At 47.1% G+C, this 23,491-nt stretch overlaps 1 protein-coding gene across 12 annotated transcripts; it reads right to left on the minus strand.

Moving 5' to 3' along the window:
* Positions 1-636: 636 nt before the first annotated feature.
* Positions 637-21,898, minus strand: LOC118513797 (mucin-2-like). Of its 12 annotated transcripts, none has more exons than XM_036059984.1 (7): positions 21,758-21,892; positions 15,412-16,036; positions 12,233-12,345; positions 5,535-5,971; positions 2,924-2,971; positions 2,058-2,258; positions 637-1,839 (listed from the first exon to the last, which is right to left on the minus strand). In XM_036059984.1, exons 2-7 carry the CDS (start codon positions 15,501-15,503, stop codon positions 1,318-1,320), a joined length of 1,413 nt encoding a protein of 470 aa, XP_035915877.1. In that variant the 5' UTR covers positions 15,504-16,036; positions 21,758-21,892; the 3' UTR covers positions 637-1,317. The 12 variants fall into 12 exon arrangements, with proteins under 12 accessions (XP_035915877.1, XP_035915878.1, XP_035915876.1 ...); XM_036059985.1 differs by having other exon boundaries at positions 21,652-21,871; XM_036059983.1 differs by lacking the exon at positions 21,758-21,892 and adding an exon at positions 21,544-21,740.
* Positions 21,899-23,491: the final 1,593 nt, after the last annotated feature.

Genomic DNA, 23,491 nt, shown 5'->3' on the forward strand with positions numbered 1-23,491 from the left:
AAAAGAAAGAAATATTTCCACCACCGGTACAGCATCGGTGTACAAAGAAGTAAAACTCATAAAAAGGAAAATGAAATATTCAGCCGAACGTTAAAACGCCACCGTGGCTACGCCATAAGTCAAGAAAAAAAAAGAATCCGAATCTCACTATGATTTGATTGCTCACGCTTCAATTTGTTGCTCGCGTACGTTCGGAAAGGATGCAATTTATTTATTCCTTTCTTTTTCACTGCTTGCAGCCTTGTACGTTTTCCTCGTATCCTAAGAGGACGATAACTTGATCTTGATTTGGCGAAATGTTCCATCACCGTGCCAGCGTCGGAAGCCAATCATCGTGATAAAACTCAAGCGTAGAAAAAACGTTGCCTTTGCTGCAGGAAAAGAACGACCGGTAAACGGCCTCGGAAAAGTGTTTCAAAACTTACGAGTATACATCTCCATTAGGACGGCGCAAGCTAAACGGGGAACGGAAAATTGAAGTACAAATGGAACACCATTTCTTTCAATGCTTTTATTTCTGGCTCAGATTTCTCATTGTTGCTTGGATTCCCTTTACGCCAGAATTGTACTATTTAATATTTATTCCGTCACAAGTGCTTCCGAATTCTTCTTCTCACTTCAAAAACCAACGAAAACTTTTTTGTCTGATACATAATATATTTATTCAATAGTAACATACAGATACAATTATATGCCATGAACCTTTTAAAAAATTCACCCTGTAATATGTCATTGCTTCGCACGCCTGCGTTTCACATGTCAGGTTTCGAAATGGAGCTCCCGAAAGCGGTAAGAGATGTTCCGTACGCTGATGCATGGGATAGCGATAAGGATGGGTAAGAGAATTCTTCTACAACAACAAAACACCTCGATACGCACAATAATTTCTATCACATACTCTGACACACTCAATCACAGAAGTATTTGCTTGATCTTGATTGTTGGGGACGACAAAACCACAAACTACCGCAGGGGCCTTGAAGCTGGACTCGGGTGCGTTGTGGTAGAGAGTGGAATAAATGGGAAGATACCAATCTAGGAGGAGTCAATCTATATTCGCGCATTCAGCATTGTCCTTTCTTTTTCGAGTCGAATTTTCTCTCAGTCACTGTGCATGGGACTGGCAAGGATGGGGGATGTGTCACCATCTCAATTTCGGCTTCCAATATCTGTCCCACACATAACATACTACTACTCTGCAAATGGAAAACTAATGCCTAAAACGGCAAGCATTCTCACATAATTTCAACAACAACTCTGTGTACTGTGTCACTCCAGTGTCCTTCCTTCGGTGAGCTTCCGGGGGCGAGACTTGGTCTAGGATCGCCGCAGGGCTCGCTGATGCGATTGGATGTGGCTCGTCACCAGCACGTCGACCGTCTTCTGCAGCATCCCGGCGATTGCGTCCGCCGTATCGGCAATCTTCGTACCGAGCTGGTTCCAGAGGCCCACGATCGGACTCGGCGGCAGTTGAGCGGCCTGCGATGGTGGAACAAAGAAATGATCAATAACGCTGTCCGGGGTGGTCTGTCCGGACTGGGTGGTCGGTGGCGTTCGCGGAGGCTCCGGCGGTATGTAGAATGGTCTAGCTGGTGGTGGTGGTGGCGGAGGACTGGCTCTCGGTGGAGCCTGTGGACGCTCGTATATTATTGTTGGATATGGTTGTGGTGGTGGTGGTGGTGCTTGTGGTGGTAGTATTGGTTGTTGTTGTGCTGGAGACGGTTGTGGTGGTGGTGGTGGTCGTTGTTGTAAAATGGTCGACGTCCTCGTCGTTGTGATAGTGCGTGGTGTTGTTGTTGTTGTTGTTGGTGGTGGCGGTGTTGGAGGTACACGCGTTATCTGCGAAAGTGAGAAGCGTGTTGGTCGAGTACATCGTGTTGCCAAATTGGGAATATAATTTTGTTTTTGCTCTGTTAGTGTAGAAAGTCAAAGCTGTCGTCCATCTCAGTTCCCAAACCACGGGATCAAGTCGCAAAGAACCGGTGCATGTCAAGGATATCCCAACCCGCCCACAGTAATTCTCAGTAATTACCAGTGGTCCCCTGACGGATACTTACAAATCTCGTTGTTGTACGCTGAGTATTTCTGGTGGTCGTTTGACGTGTAGCGGGTCGCGTCTGTCGGACCGTTGTGGTGGTAGGCCGCTGCGTAGTTGTCGTCTGTGGCACTGGAACAGGCACCGCAGGCACTGGAGCAATGGACGGTCGACTATTGCCACCATCGTCACCGAACCGATTCACCACTACCGGTGGTGGAGCCTACGACCAAAAAGAAGCACAGAAACCTCGTTAAAATTGCTTGTTGTTCCTCGTAAATGAAGCTTTTTCGAGGCATCATCACATCAACTTATGCCAACCACCTCTGATAGCCACCTGGCACGCTCTGGACAACAGCAAAAAATCAACAACTACGATAGCTACAGTACAAGGTCCACCAAATCAATATCAAAGCATTTACAACTTCAACTCATGTTCGTTAACTGTAAACTAAGCGTGTCTACCAGCCAGTCCAGCTATCCCGGCTATCACAAGTTCCCCCGAAATTTCTATTACAACCCCGGGAAAAACGCGACTATGGAAGCAAAGTTCAATTTCATTCTCGGAATAAGCCAATGTACCGTGGGGAGTTCATCAGACCCATTGTTCGCCGTTGCTGTCGGAACATCGTACACCGGTGCTGAAGCCAATGGAAGCTGCCCAATACCGACCGTGCCCAAATTTTGATTCCCAGCTCCATCTACTACTACGGGACGCGCGGCGAACGGTGGGTTGGCGAACATGGCGAACGATTCCTGCGGACGTTCCGGTAGAATTTGTTGTTGTGCCAATTGTGCTTCCAGCCATTGCGGAACTGTTGATACTTCTTCCTCGCGCGGTGATGTTGCGCCCTGTTGCAGCAGCAGCGATTGACCGACGTTACTGACCGTGGTGCCGGCGGTGATGACGGTGGGCCACGGAAAGCCTTCCGAAACCTGTCCAATTAGGGAAGTGGGATTTTGGTGCAATGGTCAAAAATGTATAAGTCATTTTGCCGCAGTTGGTTGGTGATTCGTGGGCTGTGGGCCAGGGTTAGAGAAGGGAGAGAGAGTCACAAGCCGGTGCGTGATAGAGATGTTGCGCAATGAAAGGATAATCAGTCCGGAAGCGGACCTTATCATTGGCGCTGGTGCATTTGTGCGTTGTGAGAGACGAATTGGAATCGCGTGCAACTTGTTAATTAATGCAACTGCAGATGAGCCCGAATAATCGTATTACACGCATGAACACATTATTATAAAGCAAAGTGATGATTTTTTAATGACCCTCCGGCTCAGTTCGATCATGAGCGCTCACGATATGCGTTTAAACGCCACGCGAGGAAGATAATTATCGAAATTGTTGTTCACACCTTGGTTGCTGTTTGGTTGGCTGATTCCACCAGCTTCAGAGTATTTGGAAACGGATACCATTCACAGTTGGATGCGAAGAATTCCGCTCTCCACCAGTGTCTGGTGGAAACTGCATTCTTCAGATGCGATTTCGTAACTCTTGCACAATCGAACAGCAAGTACTGTGGCTTGACTTTTGCACTAGCGGGGTCGTGGCGTGACTTGATGCTTCTTGACCTAGATTTTTATCCGCTTGCTGCTTGGGAGGCTTCGGGGTGACCCCAATCGCGATCTATTGGCAGCAGCAATGTGTCTAGATTAAAGCTAGCTGATTTATCGCTTATTCTCTCGCATGGTGACATAGAAGTTACTTTAACTCCTAGCCTATCCTAGCAATAATTCAACAGCACACAAACGAGTATCGATTCAATCTGCGACGCAACATTTTAATTATTTCATCAAAAGCACGTTAGATGCTCACGTCAACAAAGCCCTACCATATTCAACATGTGGCCCGTCAATTACACACAGTTATTAAAACATCAAAGTTAAATGAAAATAATATCGACGCAAAACAAACACACCCGCTCGCTTGCCTGTTCACTGCAAGCCCTTCAATTAAAACACTACAAAGTAATTTTATCCCAACGCTTTTGAAGGGCCAACGCAAAGCATCAAACACTGGCCGCTTTCATCATCACGGTGCCACCAATCATGATACATAATAATTGCAATTTTTCGCAATTGCAAACAAAACAAGCCAGCACATGGATTTTATGGGGTATTTTTTCGTAGAATTTTCACTCGCTCGACGGATTAACCCCTGCGTCGGATGCACACATAAATTGAAGCCCATTCAAACGACAATCCATTGACTTTTGTGTTAATTACGAACCGAGAACGAGTACCTGTCACTGGCCAAGTGAAAATATTAATAATTCCTCTTATCAATGTCACCGTCCAACAATGGGGAGGAAAGCAAAAAAATGGCCGCTCCATTCATCGGCTCAACTGCGGAATCAGCATGGACCGGCGCCATTTTAATATCATCCGACGTTCCGGACCACCCGCAGGGCTCATCAATTAAACGAATAATTATCGGTTCCATTGTGTAAACATGGCATTTTGCCTTTGTAAAACCATCCTCATCGATGGATTCCCCGCAGGAAAGCGATGTTTAGCAGTGCGATAGACTCAACGAATGGTTTCGCTGCGAGAGACGACCACCACATCCGTGAGCGAACAATCAAAAGTCATAATTCACCACCGTTCGGCCCAGCCAGCCAGCCAGCCAGCCAGCCAGCCAACCAGCCAGGTGTCCGGCCATTAATTCTGGCTGATGCAAACGCTGCTGCTTAATCCCTGCTGTCGAACACCAAACCCTGTTGCGGCATCGCGCTTGTGGACCATGTGGGAATGGCTTCCGGCGACCAGGTTCCTGGTGAAAATCGTAAACAACGGACGGCTATCTTGTTCGATGGGATTGTGCACCCAGTTCCAGGAAGCTGCAAACACACCGAAACCCCCTTTCTCCGGGATTATTATCGCTTTCAGTGCAGATACGCATGCAGTTCGTCCCCGTCAGCGAATTCACCCATAAGAGTCCCGACGTCTGGGCCCCGAAAATAAGGTTAGCAGAGAGGTTAGAATGTGTCTAGAGGTGTTATGTGTTTGTACTATATTTGGTATTCTTTGTTATCTTTCACTCTCTCACTCACACACATACAGTCACAGGCACACATGCAAGCAAACCTAGTTCTAGCCTAAAGTGGGAATCATTTTATTTGTGCATGCACCAAGGGCCCTACTACTACTGCCGCTGTGCCGTCGTGTCCGCGCCCAGTGTTACGTGCACCAGCCAAAGCGTTAGCGAACCACCGTTAGTGATGTTGAGATAGTAATTTACCGGTACCGGTACTACGGGTACTTCGGCCGTTGCTGGAACGTCCCGTTCGGTGTCCAGCAGATCCGGACTCACGGAAGGTCTACTGAGTACGCTACTAGCAATGGTAACCGTATTAGAGGGAGCGGACGCACTAGGCGCGTCGCCGGTGAGTTCTACTGGTCCAGAATTGGAGGTACTAGTAGAGGTGGTAGTAGAGGTGGTAGTAGTGATGGTAGTAGTGTTGGTAGTGTCGGTAGTGGTAGGGAATAAAATTTGTGCTACCGGTGCCGGGGGCCTAGGTCGTTCGGTCGCTGGCGCAACAGCTAGCGGCGGTTGTGGTGATGGTGGCTGGACGGGCTGTCCAGCCAGCGTCGGATCAATCACTATCGGCTGCACATTGCTGCTCTGTGTCGATGCGGGCTGTCGATCGAGATCGTTTCTTACCGGCCTGTCATTGCCACCGCTCTCGATCGTATTACCCACGCCGGTACCACCATTGCTGCTGCCGCTGCCGCCTCCGCCTATCTGATTAAACTGAAGCCCGCGCAGATATTCCTCGAACCGGCGATGGTACTCGCCGGAAGGATCCCAGCGTTCTCGCAGCGCCCGGTACTGATCCGGATAGTCGTAGTAAAGGCGGGTGATGATCTTTAGCGCATTCTCCTTCTGAATCGGTGAACAGCGGGCACACTTGGTACGCAATGCCTCCGGAAGAATTCCTGCGGAGTGAGAGAAGATTTCGAGCTTTTTAATAACCATGTAAACTACGAGATCATATGAAGCAGGGGTCCGTGTTTCCAATTATTCACACTTCAAATCATTATCCGACTCATTCCACGATCAAAGTCATGCTCCTCTATTCACGATTCGTTGCAGCAGATGTTCCGCTACCATGAAGCGTACCAAATTCGGAAGATTCATTCGCAAGTTCAAGTTGTTGGTTTGCTAATGGGCGGCTGATGTACGTCATTTACTAGCATAAAAAATATTCTACCCGCAGTCCAAATCCATTCCAACATTTTCCCATGCTCTAGTAAAAAAAAGCTCCCTCACTCGTTACAATTATGCCACCGAAACCAGATACCTGCCTCCCTCGATCCATCGGGAAGCTCGCGCGCAACATTCACAGAAATGACTGTGGTTTACGCTCACGACAAAGACTAGCTTTTCTGCCACACAAATGTCCTTTTGAGGTTTACGGATTCTCGCTATCCGAATGAATGCGGAAATGGATGTGCCAGTTACATGGCAACTCTTGAAAAGACGTATATGTTCGTCTAATGATTTGTCGTAAAAAGCGTTTTGTTTGATGGCTCAGCAGACACTGGTACCGTCTGTAACCGATACCTGGGGAACTGTAATTTTCCTTAATTATAAGCTCTTCTCTCGTGTTCGTGATGTCGGCATTAAACACTGACACATGACTGATTCTTGGAAGGTAATGATCAAATACATGATTCCAATTTCCGTTAAAACATTTTCAAAACTTTACACAAAACAAGCTCCCCATTCATCATTCTTGTCCCGGTTTTTTTTTCTTACACCCCAAGCATGGATCACATTCGTCATCTTCTACACATCGGAAACAAAACTACTATAAAGGCACGGTACGTGCCTAGAATCCTTGCCCCACTCGAGCATCACTCACCCTTAACGCTTCGGTTCGCTTCGAGCAAAAGAAAATCCATCGCTCGACCCCAAGCTCAAGCCTCGTTGCACCGGTTGTGGTGTGGAGAATAAATTAAACTTCTCATCCTCATCGGTTCGTACGCCGCGCTATCTTCGCGATGTCACGTAAAGTTGTTCAACAGGTTCCTGGCATACACCGGGCACACCCAAGCACGGGTTGCGACAACGTGTTGCAAATGTTGAAATGCAACAAACGCGAATACGAATATATGCAAATGTCGTGTCTGTTCCGGTGCATTCGCTCGAAGTTGGTGGTTTTGCATAGTGCGGATTGGATAAGAACGTCGGATGCGATACTCCCGAAACGAATGGTGCCTTCCGTTTTCTGCTCAATGCGTGTGCTATAAAACTGGTGCTATAAAATTGTGAGACACGAGTCATCCTAAAGCTGGTTTGGGTTCTGTAAAGCACTTCTTTGTTCAGACACGTTTCGTTAGCATCGAACCTTCACAGGATCATCATCAAGTGCAACTGACATCTGTTTCCCTAATCTCCACATTCTAGAACGTCTTAAATCACCTCACCATGGACCGATCCATAACGTTGGAAGGTTTGAGGTTTTTGGGGCAAAGGTGAAATTGCGCTAGCTCTATGGCTCCAACCAAACTCCCATTAGCCCAGTTTGATAAAACACTTAGCCAGCAGGTTAACCACAAAAGCTAAATTTGTCTAAAGAGTCCTCGCCATCCCGGGACGGGGGTCTTCGTTGGCTCAATCGATGGACAAGCTTACAACAACTGCTTCCAAAGTGCTACCACTACTACTACTAGTCCCGGCAAGTAATCGAGAGCTAACCTGCGGATCAATTCCTGGTTTTCGTTCCACGGTGCTGCAGTGCTCTCCATTGGATATGCAATCCCGGCGATGCCCTTTCAAGCCTTTTAGCCATGAGAGCAGCCAGAACCGGAAATGGGATGAATAAATAATCGCTTCAACGGTCAGCACCCGGGGTACACCGCAGCCCGTGGTTCTGTGGATGGATAAGAGCTTGTTCAACGTGCCAGCTCTTTTGGGGCTTTCGGCACTAGCTCATCCAGTTCGGAAGTGGTTTTCTCTTTCACACACACACACACACACAGAGCTGGGTAGGAAATTCTTCCCAACGGTACACAGGGTTTGAACACAAACACACGGCAGGTACATCTAATTAATCATTCCCACAGACCGAAATTTCCGGGTACGGAAATGACCATCCTGCCGAGTAACTCGTTAATGCTGACATATAACGCTCTCACACGGGCTCGTCAGCTCAATGCAAACGGCACTTGGAGCTGCATTCTCCAGCTGCAAAAACCACTTGATCAGCGATTGTGTGACAAGCGTTCAGTCTCCCTTCTTACCTACGGCCGAGCCGAGATGCTGTATGGAGCTGATGGTTCGCATCAGGCTGCTGTTGCCGTCAACTCGCCTCCAGCAACAGGTACATCGTACGTTTGCCATCCGGAACCCGTTTCCGACGCACGGGTGCATCACGTCGTGCTGACGTTCGTAAATTACCATTTAATGTGAGATAAAATTGCATACCCGCTAGTCTCGCTGGCTTGTGAATCGTAATCAAAAGAATCACAAATAAACTATCCATTTTGTCGTAGGAGAATAGCGGAGGCCTCTTTGTGCTGGTGCCCCGGGTGCTAGACGAGACGTGCCAAGAGACAAGTGATTCCATGTGAAGCTGACAATGGAAATTGATGCTGATGTCTCATGCATCAAAGCATTGTGCATTGAAATGCACTCGGAATAAATGCACGCACGGCACGGCGACAGGCTGCGCTCCATCGTCGTCGATGACACCGAGCTGGGCTGAGAGTCGGTGGAACGCAAACCGGAGGGATTTGGGGATGCGCAACTTTTAATTGCACACCTGAGCAACAAGTGCATGTCGGCTAAAAGAGGTTAATCATTATAAATCGTTTGCACGACACCGATTGCCATTCGCCTTTAGCCCGTGTGTTAATGGACCCATAAAGCGGTGATCACTACGATAAGAAGCGATAATTAATCTCTTAACGGAGGTCCTGCTTTAAAGCATACACTGGGTGAATTCAGTCCAGGTGCATTACTAAAGCCCAGGAATTCATATAGAATTTTAATCAACTCGTGCTCCGCTGCCCTCCCGATAAATTGTACTGAATTGATTAACTTTAGATTAAATAATTTATGAGCACCATCGAGTTTTCGGTAGCTCTATTTGTGCGGGATTTGCGCGGGAAGCGTCAGCATAGTCAGAAGGTGGCATGTAACCGCTTTGCCGTAGTTTACAGCATTCATTTATTCAATCCTTTCCTGGAGGATGCCTAGCAGGAATTACAACCGTTCCCAATTGCTCCAGGCTACAGCTCGTACAGCTTTAAACTACTTTCCCCGACCGACTAACCCTTCTTCACAATTTACAACAGCTCAGGCTCAGAGCGTGCGTTAATTCCGTACACAACCCACCCATGTTGTGTGGTGGGTGGGTCTTCACCCCCCCTTGAGGGATCTACACAGTGGCCTGTTTGTTATTCACTTTGCCTCCAATTACATATGTAAAGAGGGTGGATTGCCGTTGTCTACGGCTCGCCTGCGGTCCCCGAAACCGCCGCTAGCGTATCCTCACAAGTTTTGCATCGCATGCCTTCACAGCGAACGACATTCACGAACGTCCCAGGCTACCGACGCTAACCCGGGCGTAAAAGCCACACAGACGACAGTCGGGGAACGACGAACGCTCACACCCTCATCATCAGCGCCGATGAAGGAATGCTGCAACCGGGCCATGCTCGTCCCACTAAAGCCCCGGAATATGGTGGCAGGATTTTGCGACGTGGACAAGCGTGAGATGACACGATCAAAGTAAACAAAACACCGCAACGACAGCCTTGCCTGCCGACCGCGAAACTTTCTCTTTAAGTCCGCACACGTCCCGCATTGTCACCTGCTCCGTCTCTCGCGTCCCCATCGCTTCCCCTAGGGAGCCCTATCTGTCGTCTCTATCGAGTTATCTCGGACCGTTTGGTTGGAGCCTGCCGTTCCCTTGCTCCGATTTGCGGTGGGCTACTTCCTCGGTGGGGGCGCCTGATTTGATGCTACTGCGGCGAACGAAGGCGCAGTTTCTTTGCAAATCAGGTTTTTCTGCGCCCGGCGGAAGCGCGCTAAACCAGTTCCTCAGGGAGCTCTTGTTATGATAATATTGTTGGAGACAACTTTCCGTAATCACCTGGTTCGTTGTTGGTGTGATTTTATTACAAGCTACACATACAAAACCCAACAAAGTGTGAATTAAGTTAGTGCTGTACGAGCTTTAGTTCCGGGGGGGCAGCAGATACAGAACAGAGCGGTTGTCGTTGTTAAATAAATTCTAGCCTCGGGAGTAGTAGCTTATAGTACGTACCAATAAAAAAGCTCCAACAAAATTGTAACACCAAAGCTAGCGGGAACTCACGTGGATTCCGGTGGCCCAAAATCCTGCCCAACAAACCCGCATTCCAACCAAGGTCTTACCGATGGAAAAATATGATAAAATAAACAAACATTGCCCCACCCACCCTCTCCCTCCCTCCCTTTGAGGATCTTCCCCCGCCTTGCAACGCGTAACGCATACAAATCACCCAAGGTATCGTATTTTACTCGCTCGCCCCATCCGAAAATACTCGCTTCGCTTTAATACGCAATTTCTCTTTTCTCTGTTTTTGTTTTGCTCCTAAACTCCCTTTCTACTACCCTCGCCCCACCTTTGGGGGGGGTAAAAATAACATCCCCAAAGCAACCCCTTTCAGCACCTTTTCCACCACTGTACAGTGGACAGAGCCGTTGGAGTTTTTTTTTTCTTTTCACGTCTCGATTATTCATTTCTTTTTCTGTTTTCAGGTTCGTCCTCACCATGGCATAACAAATGCGTACCGGTGCAGGTGGTTTAGACCGATGGGACGAAACACCCTCTTTGGTCAAGATATTTCAACGCACGGATAGAGGCTCGATCTGGCACAGGAACCGTTACGCCGGAAGTTATGCTAATTAGTTGCGATCCATTTTTCTTTCCTTTTGCGGGGTGGGTATTGCCAAGAGAGGGAGAGGGGACAGAGAAAGGGGTAACGAACCCTTAACGTTCGACGGTAAAACTGACCACGGACCGTGGTCCGTTACCGCATCGGATTTGGGTAGTGCTGTGATTTGTTTACGTTAGAAGTATCAGTTTTTCCTCGATTCGCCGATCGATAAGCCGCATATAAAGAAGGGGTCAAAAGGGTTCTCCAATAGACCCCCCGTTTTTTTCTTCTCTTTGGCACCCTCCAGTACCAACGCAACCCTCTTCCCGATTCGATTAAGGATTAAAGGCGCAATTTTTTAAACATTTTCTGCTCCATTTTCCTTCGGCCTAGCAGCTACACAACGCCCCCCCTAAGTAATGGGATTCGATTGTCCCACACATCAAGTCGCAGCTTACCAGGCGGTTCGGGTGAAAGAAAAAGGTTTCCAAGGGTCCGGCAACCCTCCTGCCAGAGTAAATGGGTACAAATTATCCGGCTGGACTGGTCGCGCCACCCCGCTCGATGATGACTGCCATTAGAATAATGACGACGGGGGTTGTGGCGAGAGGGTTAAAGACCTAATCGTCTACAAAGCGGTCCACTCCTGAAGGCTCCGGATTCGAACTCGAACTTCTTGGCTCCCCCAAGGCCAAGGACGTATCGTGGCGCGGACTCACACAAAGGAAACCTCACCTACACGAAAGTTCAAAGCGAAAGTATATTGCTTTTTAATCGTTGACCACATTCCACTCACTCACTCACGGCGTGTTGAACTGCTCGGACGGTGGCAGGTTGTGGAAAAATCGTTTCCTTTCTCTACTGTTGTGCTACTGTGGAAGGTAACAGAACACCTAAACATGCCAAAATGGATGGAAAACGAACAACAACAGCTGCATGCAACGGCGATGGGGCCATCGGAACCCATCTGCACACGCCACCGTTGAGTTTTTGACGGTTTTCTCAAATTTGAATTGCAAACTTCACTCGTTCGTGTGTGCAGCTTTTGTTGGGCAACATTTAGAAACCCCTGATTATTCCTATCAAGTAAACAGAATAATTCTTATCAAGGCCTTATTTTAATAACTCAAAAAACACCCCTGGCATGGATTTTTCAATGTTCTAAATGCTGAATTTGAATTTTATCGTTATTTTATCGCGGATCAGCCGGGTGGCCCTTTAAACAACCCACCACCTGAAACATGTCTCACCTGAAGCGCGCAATCGGGTCAATGAGATGAATCAACAGTGCACGCCAAGCAAACAAACACACGCAGCGGTACTTACGTTTCAGATCCTTGCCTTCCGGTGGGCACGGTTTGCGGCTGAGCAAACAGTCGACGTAGTTCGACACCAGCCGATTGCTGCCCAAAATGGTGTCAATGTCCAGGTTGTCGTATCTGCAAAGCACAGCAGTACAAGAGAAGGAGCATTATTGTAGGTCGACTAGGAATCAACAAGCGTGGAATGTGCAGTTAGATACAAAAAGGTGCGAAAAAAAAGAACCACAAACATTTCAATCCCCGGAACGTCACAGTCTGATGATGGGCTGTGATTTATTGCCCAGAAGAAACAGCGAACCGAGGATAATTAATCTTCGCCAGCATCCAACACTAAAAGTCACATAATGTCCATCGTGCGTGCGCGTATAAATCAGCTAATATGACTTCTCAGTGGAGCTGTTTTTGCATTCAAATCCCAACAAGGGGAATGTACAATTTATTAGTTAACTATCGTAAACGATGCTAACTTTGTCCGTAACGACTGCGCCATAATACCGGGGCGGGAAGTCCCGATAGATGATCCCGATGCATGATGCAGGTGTTCTAGCAGTTTAGAGTTATGAATGGCAGATAAGAAGATGCTTAGAATACTCGTAAACCTATTCATACATTCATTCATTTGATGGTTTAATCAGCACGCACATGGGCCGATCTCGATAAAATGGCAATTGTTTTCGCGCGATTTACCAAGGAATTCCCCATATACTTTGGCCTGGCTCTAACACGCACTACTGTCCAGCCAAATTCCAGTAAGGCTTACTGCATGGATTCGTTTAATGGATGTTATTGATCAGAGCGAGAAGAGCAACAAAAAATAATATTAAATAATGGCATCCAAATTCCACACGCGTGTCTTCAGGCGTGCCAGGCAGCGACATGTAGAACCAAAGCAAAGGAACGATCACCACGGGCGGGTCCCGATATCTTCTCCACCCCAAAAGGCTTAACTTGAGCAAACTGTTCTTCGGAGTTCGCCCAACGCGCCTTTTGCAAAATAAATTTACATTTCTTCCAAAATCACCAATATCCAAAGTCCATGTCCAGAGATCCGAACGATCGGGCCCGGGTGAACAGCAGATTGGCATTGGTTTTTCCTGAAATTCGCACAACCGGCACGGGAACCCGTTTCTGAACAATATTCGCACACACCGAAAAAAAAATACATTCCACACGAAACGGGCAAAGTATTTTATTATTTTAAGTCTTCCTCAGGAGACAAGATAAATAGGTTGGCGCTCGTTTATTACACGCGTCTGGTGTGCAACACGGTGAAGCAGTTGATAAACAAACGCTGGGGACACTTCTTCAACGGGACCCCGCCCCGGTTCAAGTACCAATCACGAAAAGTGTGCAAAATCAGCAAAGTGAATGTTAAGAAAACAGCACTAATGGCGGCGGCGTCCAGCGATGCGTGTCCCAAACTTCAAGTAGCCTCTTTTGTGATGAGGTTTTTTTTTGCTGGTGACTCTTATCTGATCGAGTCCAACACTAAACGTAAACTAGCAATTAAAATTAGCTCGTTTAATAACTACACTGGATTGGATTCAATTAGTAAATCGGCTCCATTCGGTTTCGCTACTTAACCGACACGTGATCGTGTCCGAATCGCATTCCTCGAGGCGCGCATCTTGGAACTGTAAAAGGTCGATACTGTTTCGCTCTTGGTGCATGTGCATAATTCATGCAAATGACGTATGATCAGCAAATAACAGCATGCATTCATTGAGATTTTTTTCACTAATCATGCACATGACCGCACGGCGACCTTCAGCTACATTCAGCGAGCCTCCTCCCCCATTGTACGGTTCGGTAATGAATCGTTTCTGTTGGCTGGAACACACCGCGATTAAAATCGCACACCAGCTGTGTCTGCCAGTGAGATGAAACATCCCAAAATTCCCAAACCCCCTACTGCGTGCGGGAAGATCAATTAGAACCTTCTTCTGCGAGAAGCCTCTTCATAAATGACTCTCTTGAGCTTTTGATTGTCACGGTTGTATGGCTTTTTGTTACCGAAAAGCTCGTGATCGTACAATTACTAACTCTCAAAAATAGTAGCCCAAACACGAACGCAACTACTTCCTTCTCGCACACAACACAATAGGTGTTTGCAGTGACATCTGCCAGCAATCACAGTCATCAAGAGTTCAAGGGGGTTAACTTATGGCTGACAGCAGCAGAACTACCGGGCTGTTTGCCTAACGTCAACGATCGCATAACGATCACCCATTCGTATTGTCGTGGCGATGCCAATTGTTCACGGTTGTTGAGTGTGTGTTTTTTTTCTTCGTGTGAGATACTAAAGATTGCTATTATGGGCGCGCGCACGTGCTATTAAGCAGTCATCAACTTCAACTCGAAAGAACGATCACACTGGTGGCGGTAGAAATTGATCGTCGGTAGAAGGAAGTAACGCATCCAGCGCATCAGCATCCAGCTCGAAGTTCCGTTCGATCTGTTCGACCATGGTATTCAAAGCGTCAAACCGAGTGGAGCTTTGTAAAGGTCAGTAAAAGCCACATACATCACCAAGACGCGCACACATTAGCGTCAGGCCGATTCCGCGCCAACCAACCAGGTGGCTCATGTGGTCAATATTTAACAGTTTGCCTAACATTTTTTGTTGGAAGTCACCACAAAATCGTCAGTGTGGCACCGGCCCAAGGTAATAACTTTTCGGTTGTTACACTTCATCTTCTTCTACTGCTACATAACCGTCACAGTCACAATCCGGAAGGATGATCGCCTTTTTTTTTTTGGAAACCACACAAGGTCCTCCACAGACGTTCCGTCGACTGTTGCTGTGGCGTATGTGTACTCCAACTACGCACCGATCAGTACGCGGCGGTAACAGATGCACTCAACCGAGACGTGAATGCACCACTCACTCGCCACACTCTTCTCGTAGCTGTATGTCCTTCCGGACACGTAAAGACATCACTACCGTTTCTACGCTTCGAGAGCGTTAACTTTGATCTTCCGGAACCCCTTGAAGCGCTGCACAAAATTCAAACCCACAATCGATTAATTTCGATGCATCGCATCGGTAAGTGTGCTCCGATGGACATTCGAGCAATTGGGATGTTTACCATCAACATTTTTGGCAAGACTATTCTAGCAACCTCAAGTTCACCGAGTGAGTATATGTAATTGTTCTGCTCCATCAAGCACAAACCCACTTACCTGGTGCTGTACAGTGTTCGAGCGACTTCCTGCGATTTTACAAAGTTGAGAAACGCCAGCACGGCACTGGCGAGCAGCCAAACTTTACGCATCTTGCCACGGGTAACCCTCTTCGGGGATTGAGCTGACACAACTGTTGTCTCTGTGCGCCTCTCGTCGGAACGCCTCGCAACTTACACTTTAATCTTGATAGAACCCCTGGTTCCTGGCACCACCAACTCACATGCCCCACTGGATCGCGCCGTTTGTTTCGATGCTTAGGTGGGACCGTTTCCCAGCATAAACACTATTGTCTCCGAAACCGCTTAACTCGAGTTAGACTTCCATATACACACACGTGTATCGGACGTAATACACCGGGCCGGCCACACGCACTCTCACCGGACACAATCACACGCGGCGTAAGGTTGGGATTTTCCCTCTGTTGCGTATCGTCAGTGTGTAGATCTTACACCGGACTGGAATAAATTTTACTGCACGACACACGAACGTTCTTAGCAGGCTCTGACGACACTCGAACCACACTTTACTGTGACACAAACCGAACGAGAACTGTATAACTTTTGGAGTAAACCTCTATTCCTATTCGGCACCCATTAATGTCCATGCTCCAACAAGAAGTGACCTGCAATATTGGAGAAAAGGCCGTAAATTACAACTCCGCTACTGCTACTGCTGCTCGATAAACGATGGCCATCGACCCAAAAGGGCGTTACAGAATGGGACAGACCACGGACGGGAACCTTGACGGAGGTCACCGGAGAAGCCCGGGCTCCAATGTAGACATTAGAGACTAGGCCACAGGGCGCAGCTCGCACCTCGCAATCGAAAGATAATTATCCGTCCGACGAAACCGTATCGCTTTATTTGCTTCGAACCCGTGCTTCATTTGGGAAGTGGTGGGCCTTTCTAAAACCCACCAGTCTCATGCCCGGGCGCTCAAAAGCCTCGAAAGCCGAATGCCTACCGTGCATCGAACGGCTCTCGGGTTTAACCATGCGCTTCCCCGGTACGATTGCATCATACGTGTGCGCGCGTTAATGGACGGTCTTCTGTTCTAGCTACCGTTTCGATTCGGTGCAGTGTTGTTCGATTTTTTGCACATTCTACCCGTTTCGATTCTACTATTCGATCGGCCATTTGAATTTGACATTGAGATGCATTTATAGCTGATTGCTATAAAGTGCAAGTGACAGTTGGGGCCATCTACTTCCCTGTTTTCTTCTTACTCAAGTTTGGCCATTTCTTAAAGACACAAAATACCCAAACAACAGTGTGTGTCACCTTGACAGCTCAACCTCACCACTAATACGCCCGATGACAACAGCTGTCACATTCCGTTTGATTATGGCTATTTGATTGGTTTCGTTTCTTGACTCCGTTTTTCTGCTCTCGCTCTCTCCTCTCCAAACGGTTTCTCCTTTATCGCCCCTGTTCCAGCTGGTGTTGTTATTTCACCAGACTTTGGCGAAACAGAAACCTGTCCGCCCGATGACGAACGTGTGCATAATTAGTAACGCCATCCTGTCCGGTTGTCAAGGTTAGGTTAGGTGCCGGTGCGATAAACAGAACGCCAAAAATCAATACACTAGAAAAGGCAACCAGGGCCAGAAGAATCGAATGAAGAATGTGGCCTGTTGTTTCTAAACCGGAAAAAGTCGGCCAGTCGAGCGTTTGGGGAAGAAATCCGAAAGTAAACATTCGCGCAACCAAACCAATATTCATGGCCAGTGATGCGAATTATTGCATGCGTTTTCGTTCGATGTAACTTGGCTTCGGGAAGGAAAGGCGTGAAATTTGAAGCTTCTCTCGAAGAGCGTAGCATCTGCTTTTATAAGCAATCTGTCACCGTTCAAAATAGCGGATGAGCGCATTCGCAAAGAAAAAACAAACCGCTATAAATATTTGCATCAGATGCCATAATCCTTCCTCACTGTCCAACTTTGCCATCTTGGCCACACAAAACTTTCTTCGCAGCTTTAAGCCTCCCTCATCAATTTCGGCAACTGCTTTCATTGGCCTTGGCGCCAGGCGCAAGATTGATTTCGTCTGCACCGGAGCTCCGGAAATTTGATCTAATCATCGCCATCACCACTTTGTCGCGCGCCCTCAAGGCAACAAAAAAAACGCGGAAACAAAGAACACTTTCTCGCTGGCTGGCTGCGCTGTTTGCGAATTTATTATTGATGACCAGCAATAAACCGACCAAACTGGATAAGGTGGCCGTAAATGAGCGAGATTTTTTTTTGGGAGTTCTTCTCATGTATACCATCTCGTTACCGGTTTGATGGATGGTTCTCTCGGTTCTTCTGGTAAAAGGAAGATTGAAAAAATAAACGACACTTCCCAACGCCACACTAATCAACTAACAAAAGGTCGCTTGGGGAGTATGTGGCCAATGGGACGTAGTATGACGGGAAGGCTCTCGAAGAAATCAATTCTTCTAAGCGTGTGGCACGTACATGTGGTGCGAGATCGAACGTAAAAGTCCCACGGGAACAGCCCATCGGGCACGACCTCTACACGCCTCTTAAGCGAAGGTGTTTTCCACCCTAATGGCAAACGATTTGTTCGTGTCAGCGTTTCTTACTGGCCTGCACATCCCAACCATCCAACAGTAAGTAGACCATCGCTTCCATCTACCTGCAGAACGTTTCTTCAATGCTGAATGGGCGGGTTGGACTCGAGTCATGCTGAGGTGATTGATGTACCGCGCTTCATTATCTGGCCGCAATCTCTACCACCTAGTCTAGTCGGTCAGCAAGATTCGTCCAAGCCTGATTTGATCGATTGGATCTTCTACATGCTAATAGGAACTCATATTGTAACAGAACAAAAAAAACCTAAACCAGTTGCCGTTACTATCAGGCCGAGGAGGATCGCTGTGGAAGACGAACCATAAAATTTTATGTATTTATTGCACCACCCTTTTACCGGTATTACCGAACGAAATACCTGTCAAAACAACTAAGTCATCCATGGGTGAAGGACCCCCCCGGAAGAAGGAAGTCTACGATTTCCTTAGTTAGATGCTTGTGCATTCGTTCAAACCCGTCAAGGACGGAATGCAGATCTCATTAGTATGAAACGTCGTAACGAAGGAATCGCATCCGTAACGGTTGATTGCTCGTCCAACAACAAGTCCTCGGCTATCAAAACCACAGCGAATTCATTGCTGGCTGGTCCTACAGTACTCCGAACTTCCATTACACAGCAGAAGCCCACCCATTTACATCCGAAAGTCTTCTTACAAGCTACCAACATCTTATCCGGGGGGGGGCCCTATACTTTGTCCTCATCTCATCTGCCCGCCCTCAGTCGCTCAGATGAAAACAATCGAAAATAACTCCTTATCGCCCGAAAGCAAGTACAGCAGCGCTGGCTCCAGCAACAGGGTTCGCTCATTTGCATTTCAATTTCGGAACCTGATGCTCTAAGTGCTCATTACCATAATTTTCCGTTTCGAGGCGGTTTTTGTGCGGCCATCTTCGCTTGTTTTCCCCCGAAATGCTTTCGATCCCTTTCAATTATCATTATGTTTTGCATATTCACTTGTCGGCCTACCGAGAGAGCTCAGGCCTGTCAGTTAGAACTGAGGAGCGTCCTCTAAAGCGTTTCCCCAAGAAGAAAACGAAATGCGTTGCAATGAGAGTTTAAATGGTTGTTGTTAACCAATTTGTTTTGCGTTTGATGTGACTTCAAGAACAAGGATGTTCTAGCAGCCGCCCATTTCCTAATTCCTTTTCTTCAAAGTTTGCTCATTCAACGCCAAACGTTCTGAATTTAATTGGGCTCCTCAGAAAAACCCCTAAAGTACAGCACAACATGCTCTTTTATTGAAATACAGTACATTCTTCCTGTACGAATGAGCTTCCTGTTTGTTTTAACCGCTTTGCGTAAACGGTGAACCAATTAGTGGACCACACCAAACCACGGTCTAGACAGTAAGCACTGACAACTCCCGGTTGTGTGGTCCATCACCACAGAAGCTTTAGAACGCTCTCAACTTCTAATTGCCGCTAGAAGATGCTTATCGTCGTGCGTAAAACTAAAGACCTTGAAGGTCTTTCCAACTACTGAAATAGTTCGTCAGCATCATCAAGACGTTTTAAACAAAACCACCACCACCCGCTCGAAACCTTCTTCTTTTCACCAAATCGAACGCAAACTTCCCATCCATTTACTGGGGCGCATCATTGATTGGCCCGGGGAGGCCATGGACACCGTCAAGGTGCGTACGCCACCGCAAAAAGAACGCACGGTTCGTGCTATCGCGCCTAGTAAAACCCTCTCACGCAAAACGCGTTGCATCGTACCGCCATCATGCACATCTTCAACCGCACCGGTTTCAATTCCCAGCCTAGATGCGTGCTCTTGGCCTTCCAGTGTCGAACCGCGCCAGGGCCGTACGTGGATTCGCTCGGCGCTCACCGGTCACTAATCGCTTGCAACCCAGTTTGGCGAGCGTCATCCCCGGCCACACGTGGGCGCCACATTTTGGACGGTGACATGGTGACATTTGCTGCTCAGCACCGAAAAGGTGTGGATCTCTCTCGATGATCAAGATCAAGTTCAAAGTGTTGGAGGAGTAGGGGTTGTGCTTGATGGCTCGTGGTTCGCCACGGCGTAACCAGTTTTCCTTTTGATAGGGTTTTTAACCTGCATCCGTTCGACGACATGTTTCGGGTGCCCGATGTGTCACGCTAGCCAACCTCGACCATCAAATTAGTACTTTACGGTCTGTTGTTAGAGTGGCTTTGCTGACTATGTTTGAGCCCCAAACCCGATCGATCGAGATGCCAGAAGTGTTATTAAGAAACGATCAACACGATTCGCGACTCGATCGCGAGAAGAAATCTAGCTCTAGATAGCTATTAGGTGGCAACCGAAAGCCAGAGCCTCGAGGGTCACGCCATTAACGAATTAACGGTAGGCAAACGGATAGTAAGTGAATTATAATTAGTAATCATTTGGCTAAAGGTGGTTTGGCCCTTGATTTTGGCAGCACAGTAGCACAGTGCAAAAATCACTTAGAATTCCAATATGTTTACAGCTAATTAAATTAGTTTCGGGATGTATTAGAGAGCTCCAATAAACCTCATCCCCATCAGCCACTGCAAATACCTACTCGCTTCAGAGTTGGCCGAGAACAAGCGACTGTAGATCGGTTGAATTAATTAAACCCTTATTTTCCCAGCACACATCGCCCACCGAGCGTGCCCTTGGTTCCCTCCGGCGCACACTTTATATGAGCTCAGCGCCATGAAATAATAGTTGCATCGAAATCAGGTCAATGTTTATCTTACCGGTGCCCCGCATCTACCCCTTATAACCCCTTTTGCGGTCACACTGAACCTCAAATATTCGAGTACATCCCCAACTCCCCAACGAAAAACCCCCGTTTCGTGGCCGAAATTCTCCCTACCGCATTTTTTTCTTTTGCGCTCGTTGCGATTTGGTGGTTTAGTTTTGTTTGATACGATTGCTAATCTAATTTATATCACATCGCTAATGGAAGCAGTAAGCACATGTCTGGCTGCCCCGAAAAGCGGTTGTTGTGCTGCTCGAAACCTGTCACGCCTGGCTGCATGCGGACGGACCGCGACCGAGGGAGGCCACCGGGTGGGCGGCTGTGGTAAAGGCCCCAGTAAACAATCACACGTTGCACCGAGTCAGTTCACACACACATACACTTTTAAACACATACGGCCACACAGTTCACATACGAAAAAGCTTCCTTCTCGAAAAGCTCGTCCGTTGCGAGTGATCGTTCGATTCGTTCTATTCGTTTCGCGGTCTTGGTGTTACTTAATGGACGCGAAGTTGCAGCGGAGGTTCTCTTACGTCTGCAACACCGGCGAAGACACACTTGATTATATGCAGTCTGGTATGCGTTGTGATGCGTTACACTGATCCGTGTTACAAGTACACATGAGGCCACCACATACCACAACGTCGTGATCGATTATGATGCGTCACGTTACGATATTTTACACACAATCCCACCACACACACACGAGAAGTTACGGAACGTTAAGTGGCACGCGTCCCACTAGGAACTACACGCTCTCTCTATCTCTCCCACCCGGAATTCCCAATCGGAAGTAAACATTTCCAAATATTTCCACCAACCCAAAAACAAAAATACACTTGGCAAACAGCACGTTGTCAACTTCACTTTCGCTGCTTTGAAAGGCACAATGGCACGCGCGCACTTCCAGTTCACAGCAAGAAACCCACGCTCGATCGCAGCTCCGTCGTAAGCACTACTGGACGAAGCACGCCCTGCTAAAGTCGGTCGATGCCGGCGCACTCGGTCAAAACAAACCCGATCCGACGATCTTACCCGATCGAGTGCTCAGGTGGAGGGGCGACCACTGTAGGCTTTTCAGCTCAGCTCGGAATCGGATACGCGAGAGCACAACGCGACCTTCTTGCGCGAATTCGCACACCGTACTGATGCGCCGCGTCCGGTTTGCGCAAAGCTTTATTGCTTGCACGGGTTCCAGCCGGCAGGAGATGAGCCCCACAACAACGGAGCGACGCGGCGAGCGTTCGATCGCGCGCGGAGGATATGTTTTGTTCTGTTTTATCGAGCAGGAAGATTTTGTTTATTTTTGAACGATTTTTTTTCCTCTTTTGACTCCATCTGGAAGCTTCTAGTCCTGCTGGCCGATCCGTTAAGGGAGATTAGTTTTCTTCCCGTGTGTGCGAGTCGACGTGTTCTTGTGCACTTTTAAGATGAAATTTTCTGGTTTTTTGTTGTTGCTGCTCCTTTCTACACGTATTTATGTAGATATTGAAATTTACAGCCCCAGCTCAATCTTGCAGTTCTTCTTCCCATATTTTTCGAGCTGATATCGGTTTTGTGATATTCAGAAAAGAGAAAAACAGGCATTCTCTTTTAGGACAGTTTGGTTTTAGTATTTTTTCTTAACTTAACACGCTTTTTGTTTTGTTTAATAAATGGTCTTAACTTAAATAATAACAATTAATTATGCTTGTTTTTTTCTGCACCATATTTCCCACCAGAAAATACGAATCCCTCACGGGAATGATTTTTGGTAGGATAAAAACATTTTAGGTCAAACAGCATCAGTTAGTTTTTGTACGATATTAGATTTTGAGAGAAGACTGACAGATAAGAACACATTATCAGCACATAATGGCACACAGCCAGTACAGTGGCTTGAAGAAAGTATATAACCACCGCGTATAAACGTTTTTAGTACCAATGACAGCCAGGTGTCGTTCTTCTTCTTCTTCTTCCTTGACACTACAGCCTCGAAAGGTCTCGGCCTGCCATTTCTGGCTTTCTGTGACTTGGTTTTTACCTGTAGCAAAGTAGGTTTAAATAGAATTTAATCCCCGGTCCAGCCGTGTGAAGATCGGCGTTGCGTATTCCCAAAAATATTTACTTTCATATTTACTTCTGACTGCTCAATATTTTGCAAATAATAACGTTTAATAGGCATTGAAGCATTTGATGCAAAAAAATACCAAATGTTTGACAAAAGCTGGCTAAAAGTAAGCTTTTAACCAAAATCATCGCAAACACCCCTCCTTTTATCTGAAAATCCATGCAACATATATGCTTTCCAATGAAGGGCTTGTTAGTTCTTTGTTAACGAGCATCGACAGTTGAACTCATTTATTTACCCTTAAAGGGAATATATTAAAATGCCCCTCATCAGCAACATTCACCACATTCAAGGACCATTAAAACAAATTCTCGAACGTTGTTAATTGCTTAAATCAAATCAAACCAAACACATTAGCAGATATTACGCAAATTCAAACGCCATTTACGTAAAACAGTGGTGCATTTCACCAGCAAAAAAAGGGGACCCGTTGAGCCATTGGTTCCGCTTCAATTTTGATGCTTTCCATTCCGATTAAATGGTTCACAATGTAGCAAGGGTTGTCATCCATTTTAATTGCTGCCAGCAATTATGGGCGAGTAAAATTGATTCTCGTGCTACAAAAATCGAGCCAAAAAAAAAGGGTCGACATTTCTATAGCTTCTCGAACGATCCTGACCAGCCGACAAATAAAAAAGCTTTAACACAGCATTCGAGAG

The sequence above is a fragment of the Anopheles stephensi genome, chromosome 3, assembly GCF_013141755.1.
Source record: "Anopheles stephensi strain Indian chromosome 3, UCI_ANSTEP_V1.0, whole genome shotgun sequence".
NCBI lineage: Eukaryota > Metazoa > Arthropoda > Insecta > Diptera > Culicidae > Anopheles > Anopheles stephensi.

What these genes read in the sequence shown, in the direction of transcription:
- LOC118513797 (XM_036059984.1), bottom strand. Translation starts at nt 15,503, where the DNA reads ATGCGTAAAGTTTGGCTGCTCGCCAGTGCCGTGCTGGCGTTTCTCAAC. An exon ending in CGAACACTGTACAGCACCAG is followed by an intron (nt 12,346 to 15,411) that starts GTAAGTGGGTTT and finishes TGTGCTTTGCAG; the next exon opens with ATACGACAACCTGGACATTG. An exon ending in TCATCACCGCCGGCACCACG is followed by an intron (nt 2,259 to 2,923) that starts GTCAGTAACGTC and finishes TTTTGGTCGTAG; the next exon opens with GCTCCACCACCGGTAGTGGT.